The sequence below is a fragment of the Arvicola amphibius genome, chromosome 8 (assembly GCF_903992535.2).
Source record: "Arvicola amphibius chromosome 8, mArvAmp1.2, whole genome shotgun sequence".
NCBI lineage: Eukaryota > Metazoa > Chordata > Mammalia > Rodentia > Cricetidae > Arvicola > Arvicola amphibius.
This window is the reverse complement of record NC_052054.1, coordinates 104,952,295-104,960,548: the sequence shown is the minus strand read 5'-3', so window position 1 is coordinate 104,960,548 and position 8,254 is coordinate 104,952,295. Positions and strand designations below refer to the sequence as shown.

The following is an 8,254-nucleotide window of genomic DNA, read 5'->3' as shown; positions in this document are numbered from 1 at the left end:
ATTTGATTTTGAGTTTCTGATATTTTGAAGTGGGGCCACATGTAGCCCAGGCTGGCCTTGAACTCAATATGTGGCCAAGGAGTGCTAGGATCATAGGCATACACCACCCTGCCCAGTGCTGGGATCAAACTGAGGATTTCGTGCATACTAGGCAAACGCTTGGACCGCTGAGCTACACCCCAGCCCACTGAAGAGATGAGGAACAGTTCCGCAGAATAGCTCCGCAACTTCACATGCCCACCAGCAATGCTCAGATGACCCAGTTTTTGCTGCATCTAAAATCAAGTCCACAGCCTTGGTGTTAATTGGACTGATCTCATTTGGCCACTCCCTCTGTGACCGACAGTAGTATTTTATCTTTTTAAGGTTGACAAATCTATTTTGATTCTGTGTATTCTCTAAGCGAAGGCGCAGGGATGGTTCCTGACTGCTTCTGTCTCCCCGGGTCTCACCAGGACAGTCCTCAACACTCAGGGAGCACATGGCAGGGGCTGGGGATAGATGTGGACCCCCAGAAGGTTCAGAGTGCACAGGGACACCCCCAGGCAGGTACCCCAGGCACTCTCTATATTTCTTTCATGGTAGCCTCCCCCCCAGGAACAAGCAGAAGCCGTGTGACCATCCTGCCTCCTGCTGAAGAAAGTTTTTTTTAAGATCGATGTATTTACTTATTTATTTATTATGTGTACATTGTTCTAGCTCATACCAGAAGAGGACACCAGATCTCACTATAGATGGTTGTGAGCCATCATGTGGTTGCTGGGAATTGAACTCAGGACCTCTGGAAGAGCAGCCAGTGCTCTTAACCTCTGAGCCATCTCTCCAGCCCCGATACTTTTGTTTTGCCTCCTCCCTCTGCTGTTGCTTGCAGCAGACCTCATGTGATCAGGGGTTCCGAGCCCACAGGACTACCGGGGGTTTGGTGGGCTGATACAGAGCATCTGATACTGGGTGGGCCATGTCTAGAAGTCACATCAGCCCCCATCCAGCCAGGAACCCTCTCATCGTTTGTATGATATCTCTCCTCTCAGACCAGGTCTGCCCAGCCTTTAAGGAGCCAAGGGAAACGACCAAGCTACCTCCATGGCCTTCTCAACCCTCCTGACTGAAGGGCCTCCGAGGAAGTCTGTCACACATGGCTAGTGCTACTCCACTGAGCTGCTAGGTACATAGTGTTCTGCCATGGGTGGACCAAAAGGAGTGCTCGCCACAGAGCTGTGAGGGCCTGGCCATCTGCAGGATCACGTGCTCAGTTAGGGCTGTATGGAGAGTCTTCTTGTCATAGCAGGAGTGAAGCCCACAGAAGAAGAAGGAGCACCGTTACCGTGACTACTGTGGGCTCTGAACACTTGGGCCAATGTCACCGGCTGCAAAGGCTTTGATCCTCAGCCAGCTGCTGAGTGAGGCTCAGGACATGGACAGCGGAAGACTTCACGGTCAGGCTGGACCACACACACTCTTCCCCCTGTACACGAACGTGAGTGCTATCCCTGGGAACTCCCCAGATGCTGGGAATCCAGCAGGGGGAGCTGGGCTCAGGCAGAACACTGGAGGAGGAGTGAATAGTTCTCCTGGAGCAATCACAGGGTGGAGCCTTGGAAGCTGTGATATCCACCTCCTAAGTAAGGAAGTCAGAGGGGGAGGCAGTAGCCCCGATGGAGACGGTGATTAGATCCCAGAGAGATCCCTCACTCTCTCAGTCTCATGGAAGAGCCTCTGTCCTGATGGGTGTCCTCGGAGTATCTGCTCAGCCTGCTGGAGGCAGATGTGAAGCAGAAGAAGCAGATGTTGTGTAGGATCGGGAAAAGCTGGAGCAGTGGCAAGCCAGTGGGAGCCGCAGGAGCTGGGGGAGGCCAGCTCTAGAGCTGGGGCGGGGGCAGGGCACACAGATAAGAACTGCCTGGGTCAGTCTGCTCTCCGCCCCAGACCTCTGTGTCCAAGCATATCACCCCTCAGGAAAACATCATCACCAGGCACAGCAAAGTGCCCCTGCGGCAGCTGCAGATCAGCTCTCCGAGGGATGTCCAGACCTGAGGGACCGGCAACGTGAGGAGGTTCTGGAACTCTGTCTGGGTCATGTTCTCGGTTATGGTCAAGGTCCTCCATGTCCCTGGATACTCTGTACTTGCTGTCCTTTGTTTCCTGTCCTCAGCCCCACAGCTGCAGTGGAAGTGACCGCTGGACCAGGTCTTCCAGAGGATGAGGAGCTGCTAACTCACAGCACCTTTAGCAGGTGTCCCAGCTCATCTGCTCCATGCATGGCACCGCAGGGAAGACTACAGGTCCCCAACTCCTCGCTCCAGCTCCTTGCCTCGGGGACCCTCTACCACCTTCCTAGAGCTATCTACTCAGTGACCTTTAAACTTCCTATCTCTGCTAAAGCCACACCACAGGAAGCAGATAGGAACTCTGTAGGATGGATCCAGACCCCCTGGTCACATGCTGGTGCTCACTGCCGCCCCATGGGAGCCTGGGAAGGCTGGAGTCCCCCCGCCCTCCCGTCCCCCCCCCCCCCCCCGCCCCGAGCTGCCCTTGTCTCCTGGGATAGTAAAGTGGAGAGCCTAAATGTTTTCCAGGGCAGGTGTGAACACCTTGGGGGAGCCCGCTGGCGTCCGCCCACCTTGAGCAGGATGTGGCCTCAGAGATGGAGGCCGAAATGTGCGCTCCCCAGGAGCTGCCGCCAAGCCTGCCTGGGCCAGGACTGCCGCCACGTTCACCTGCTGGCTGCTCTGGGTGAAGGACGGTAAGAATGCTGAGCTAGGCATCCAGGCAACCCCTGACCTCCACCTGAGCGGCTTCTAAGCCCAGGTGCCTCTTGGGCCTTCACCATCACTGCAGCCCCAGGCTGCACTCAAGGGGCCTCTTTGCTCCACCCCCTGCCCTGCCTCTCCAGACAGCTAGGGGGTCCTTAGGCCGGGGATAAGCTGTGTGTGGCTTAGCAATTTGACCCTCTGGAGACCTGCAGCTTCTGGTCAGAAGGCAGGGCCTGAAGGTCATGGCTCACTGAACTTCATCCACTTTCACTCAGCTCTCTTCTCCTCAGACGGCCTCTCCCCAACCTCCTAAGATCCACTACCCACCTGCCCACCTGCACCGTGTGCCTCAGGTGCCCAGGGTTTTCTTACTACAAAGTACTGGAGGCATTGGCTTATGTAACAGTTCATTTTATTGTCATTATGTCTCTTCAAAGATTGGAGGCCCCAAGGGTAGGAAATAGCCTGTGTTCAGTATCTATGTGTAGCTGGAGATGGGCAGAGGGGAAGCCAAGACTGCTTTGGGCTGCTTGCCGAGACCCCACGGCCTCCTGGACTTCTGCTTGGATTTCTTGGGAGCAAGCCAAGACCTGAAAAGCTAAGTTCCTTGGGTCCCTGTGAAGGGTGATGGTGTGAAGGAGAGTCTAGAGCAACCCTGGGCCTTGGCCTCTTGGGTACCATTTGGTACCTCCCACTCCAGAGACAGTCAGTTGAGAAGCAGAAGCCCCGGGGCAAGTTATAAAGCCTAGAGTGTTTTCTCAGAGGTGGCCGCTAGAGTTGTGGGCTAAACTGATGTCTCAATATCTGGATAAGAGAACTACCAAGCTGGGCGCTAAAATCAGCAATAAGACCCTTGGATGAAGCATGGTGAACTCAGGACTGATAGGGCAAAGGAAACCCTGAGTGGGGGTGAAAGGGACCAGCGGTTTGACACTGGGGAGGAGCCCAGCGGGGGACCGGACCATCATGGTGCCACTATGCCTGTCCCTACAAGCAGCAACAGCGCACTAAGCAGCAGCTGCAGGGACAACAGTGCAGTGGCCTGGCCTGCTGCGCTGTTTGTGACTTTGGTGGGGGCGATGGTGCTGCTGGTGGGGGCGATGGTGCTGCTCTGGTCAGCAGGGGGCGCCAGGCCGCAGTCGCTGTAGGGCTCCAGGCAGCCTGCAAAGGCCATGACATGCGCGATGTAACTCTGCTCCTGCACTCCGTGCACCAGGTGTGCCTGCGGACCACGCGCGAATATCGCCACATCCTCCCCGCCGTGGGTCTCTGAGGACAGGGGTACAGCCGTCTGCTGCCGGTACGAGGGGTCACCTAGGGAGACAGGGTGTTCAGAAGGAGCAGAGTCCTGGTCTTCTCTGCCTGCAGGCCCCAGTTAGGCAACACCGTGGCACTTACTACTCTCTGTATTGGTGACATTGGGCCGTTCGCCTGAACTAAGTGCGTAGCCTGGGCCGTTGCCATAGAGAATGGAGGTGTAGGGTTTGCCATCCTGAGCATTTTGTGGGGCCAGACCTGCATGGAGGAACGGAGACACCAAGTCCTTGTACTGACTACTGCTTTTGGGGTGCAGGCGAGCTCACCGTTTTGCTTGCTCCATAGTTAAATGGTCACCGATCCCTACAAGGCAGGTACTGTTTGTGACATTTTGACAAGCGAGGAAACTGAGGCCCAGCGTTATCCATATACTTGAGGAACACCACCTGACACTGTCCCTTGCCCTACCGAAGATGGAGGTCCCCCGAAGTGTGTAGCCACCAAAAGAGAAGACGTGGGAGTGGTCAGCGGTGACAAGGATCATCGTGTCCTGCTCACTGGTGAGCTGGCTGGCACTCTCAATGGCCGAGTCAAACATGATAGCGTCAGTCAGCGCTAGGTAAGCGGTGCCCGCATGGTGGCCTTGGTCAATACGACCCCCTGCAGGAAGCCAGTGATGGGGAGATGCTTGAGTTTGCTCTGGGGCCCTGGCCCTGCCTCTTTCCCTGTAGGCACAACCACTCACCTTCCACAAAGAGATAGAAGCCTTGTGGGTTCCTACTCAGCATGCGCACAGCCACCTCCGTCATTTCCTTGAGGGACGGGTCTAGTGAGGGGTTTCGGTTGGTATCATATTTCATATCTGCTGGCTCAAAGAGGCCTGAGAGGCACAGGAATCCATGGTGACCACTAAGCTGGGAAGTGGGGAGGGGGGTTCATGGCATACATACAGACCCACTGAGAGGTACCAGGGCAGAACTAGGGCATTACCCATGAGGTGAGTCACTGCTGGGTCGTGCGATGCCTGAATGAGATCCTCGTGGTTCCAAACATACCGCGCCCCCTGCAGGAACAGAGCCAGTCTGAGCACACAGCCCTGAGAGGCACAGTCCTGCTCCGGGCCCGGCTTTGGCCTCTCCCCTGGAACCCTTATCACCTGGTGATTTTTCAGCCACTTCTCCACTAGGTTCTCTCCATCCAGCCTTGTTCCAGATTGGTTAGCGTCATCTGGGTATTCAGGGTCTGGCGTCCCCTTGGGAAACATGTACTTGCGACCTCCACCGAGAATCACCTTTGGTCAGATAATCAGCACAGGTAGACTTAAGGCTTTATGGGCCCTGCCCCCCTTGACAGACAGTGCCTGTGCCACCACCATATCTATGGGATCTACCTTTCCTGGGCTTTCCACACCCCCCTGCTAGAGGACTGGAGTTCAGACTTTTTTTGCCTTGGACTTTGGCCAGTCCAAGACTCATCCCTCGGTCCAGCCCTCCCCATGGTTCTTGGAGCTCACATCAATGTCTATGTTGGAAATGAGCTGTGTGGCGATGTCCTTGCAGCCCTGCTGAATTGCAGAAGGAGGCATTTCTGCATCTGAGTACCAGTCACGGTTCACCGTGTGCGCGTAGGTGCCCGCTGGAGAGGCGTGCTGCACCCTGGTGGTGGTCACCACTCCCACAGACTTTCCTGTAGATGATAGGATGTCACCCAGTGATCCAGACCTGCCCGAGCTCCCAAGCCCAGCACCAACCTACCTGCTTTCTTTGCACGGTACATCACTGAGATGACCTCATTGCCAAATGTGGTGTTGCACTGGTTGACTCGGGCTGCTGCACTCACGCCAATGGTCATGTAGTTGGCCTTGACCCCACACAGGTAGGCGGTGGCTGTACCTGCACTGTCTGGGACCTGTCTGTCCACGTTGTATGTCTGGGGACAGAGACACTCTCGGTTGTGTGCTTCTGGTAGACATTAGTCCTTGCTTCCTGATTGCCAACTTGGGCTCCAGTTCTTCTAGATTCTTCCTACTCCAACCATTTCCAACCTCTTCTCCCACAGCCCAGATATGTGTCCCAGTACTCACCTTGGACAGAGCCATGTATGGGAAGCGGTCCATGGCTAGGGGTGTCTCGGGTCCTAGACGGCCTTCCGACTGTCCCTTTAAGATCCTGGTGGCTGTCACTGTGGGCACCCCCATCCCTGAAGGAGCAATGCCCGATCAGTCCTGAGTCCCCAGGGTGCTTGGAGAGCAAGGACCCCAGGGTGGCCAGGCCTCAGACACTCACCGTCCCCCAGGAAGAGGATGAGGTTCTTGGCTGATGTCTGAATGGGCTGCAGCTTCTTGGCAACATCCAGGGCCTCGGCTGCCTTTTTGTTCCAGAAGGCTGGATCCTCCTCCTCCTCTGGCCAAGAGGAAGCAGACCCAGGTTAGTCCAAGTGGGGATGTCAGGTAAATCCTGTGGGAGTCCGGAAGGAGCCTTCTTACCTGGGATGACACCAAAGGACAGGTGTATCTTGAGGCCCAGCAACAACAATAGCAGCACCCGGTCTCCCTGCATGACTGGAGCTACTGGTAAGTTGCGCGGTTAGAAAACAAGGCATCAACTGCTATTTGACCTGCCTGGACTCCAGTCAGAGAAGGACTTTGGTTCTGGCTATAAAGGGTCATGTCCCTCCCCTAGATACAAAGTCACTCTGTCCCCACCCCTGACCTGTGAACTGAAACCTGGCTGTTAGGGTGTGACTGGGCCAGGCTCCTGTGTCTCCCCCTAGGCTGGATGTCTCCTGTGTCTCCCCCTAGGCTGGGGGAGATCCTGGATGAGACACTCGTGCTGTGTGCTGCTGGGGCCACCCTCTACTCATGAGTGTCTTGTCAGGGATTCTTAGATTTCTTGAGCCATCTGGAACCAGGCTGTGCTCTGGATGCTCAAAGTAGGTGGGATTCCAAGCACCCAGCCTCGGCCAGCACCTGGATTTGATTCCCTGGACCCAGGATACCCCACTGATAAGCACAGACAATGGCCTGACTACCCTGCCCTCCGACTGTCTTCTCACTAGCCTTGCCTGAGGAAGGGGATACATTTGGGATCTGACCCAAAAGTGACTGCTGCGTGGTCTTAGTAGTGTTGATGGCACTATCCAGAGTGGATGCCCTGTCCATGCCTTCAGTTCCCGGTGGCGTGCTGGGCCTGCCCTGTAAACCCCAGGGTGTGTATCTTTTATGTGCATTCAACCTGTGATCAGAACAAAAGGTTGGGGTGGCACTGCTGGCTTGGGCCAGATGTGGCACTGGCTGGATTTTTCAGAATGATCCTCAGTCTTGTGTAGGTGAGATTGACCCCTGTTCCCTCTGGCAGATAGGTGGGGCCCAAGGGTGAGTCTATTATCCATTGCCCTGGGCGCACCTAGGTAACCTCTGATAAGGAGTAAGAGGCAGGTTCAAAAGTATTTCTGCTTTTTAACAATCCCATTTCTGTGTATGTACCCAAAGGAATTAGTTCAGGGCTCCACAAGCTGCCTGTGGTGGCACACTTCCACAAGCCCGGCTCAAGGGAGTCAGAAACAGGATTGAGTTTAGGATAGCCTGGGTTACTTAGGGAGGCCCTGTCTCAAACAACAAAATTAAAGAGTGTCACTTGTGACATAGAAGTGGAGAGGGGTCACTGGGGTGAGAGGGCACAGGGGAGGGGGAGGGGATTGGAAGAAAGGGAGGAGAGAAACAGTAAAACAAACGTCATTTGGAGATAAGCCATATTAAAACCTCTTTGTAAACTAATAAACATTTAAGAACAGGGTCGGTGGGGCTGAAGCGACAGCTTAGAGGTTAGGAACTTTTACTGTTCTTGCAGAGGGCCCAAATTAGGTCCCCAGAACCCGGGTAGGTGACTCACTCCAGCTCCAAGGGGACCTAAAGCCTCTGGTGTCCACAGGCACCTAAATTCATCTACACACACCGCACACAAAAACAGGCACATACACATACACATAATTAAAATAAAATGCTAAACAATAAAAGTAAATAAGTAAAAACGCAGGGTCTCAGACAAGATTGACAGCACATTGCTCAAGAAGGGGGTGAGTGCTGCTCTGGCTCTGGCTCTGGCTCTGGTTGACGTGTGTCGCACAAGGCTCAGTCCTACGCGTGTAGCTGTGCTGCGGATGGTAGAATCTTTTTATATAAATTTATGTATTTCACATCCCGGCCGCAGTTTCCCTCCTCTCCTCCCAGTCCCTTCCCCTCACCC

The 8,254-nt window shown here is 54.8% G+C and overlaps 1 protein-coding gene across 1 annotated transcript; it reads right to left on the bottom strand.

Annotated features, from left to right (window-relative positions):
• Window positions 1-3,717: 3,717 nt before the first annotated feature.
• On the bottom strand, window positions 3,718-6,568 carry LOC119821941 (intestinal-type alkaline phosphatase 1-like). Its single transcript, XM_038341028.1, has 11 exons — window positions 6,496-6,568; window positions 6,296-6,412; window positions 6,094-6,209; window positions 5,765-5,939; window positions 5,524-5,696; window positions 5,167-5,301; window positions 5,001-5,073; window positions 4,756-4,890; window positions 4,479-4,670; window positions 4,152-4,268; window positions 3,718-4,067 (listed from the first exon to the last, which is right to left on the bottom strand). Exons 1-11 carry the CDS (start codon window positions 6,566-6,568, stop codon window positions 3,718-3,720), a joined length of 1,656 nt encoding a protein of 551 aa, XP_038196956.1.
• Between the last annotated feature and the right edge of the window lie 1,686 nt (window positions 6,569-8,254).

Excerpts from the sequence above, each read along its gene's own strand:
- LOC119821941 (XM_038341028.1), bottom strand. The coding sequence starts at position 6,568 with ATGCAGGGAGACCGGGTGCTGCTATTGTTGTTGCTGGGCCTCAAGATA. Across the intron at positions 5,074-5,166 it reads AGTGGCTGAAAAATCACCAG|GGGGCGCGGTATGTTTGGAA; the intron begins GTGATAAGGGTT and ends CTGTTCCTGCAG. Across the intron at positions 4,068-4,151 it reads TGTCACCAATACAGAGAGTA|GTGACCCCTCGTACCGGCAG; the intron begins GTAAGTGCCACG and ends CTGTCTCCCTAG.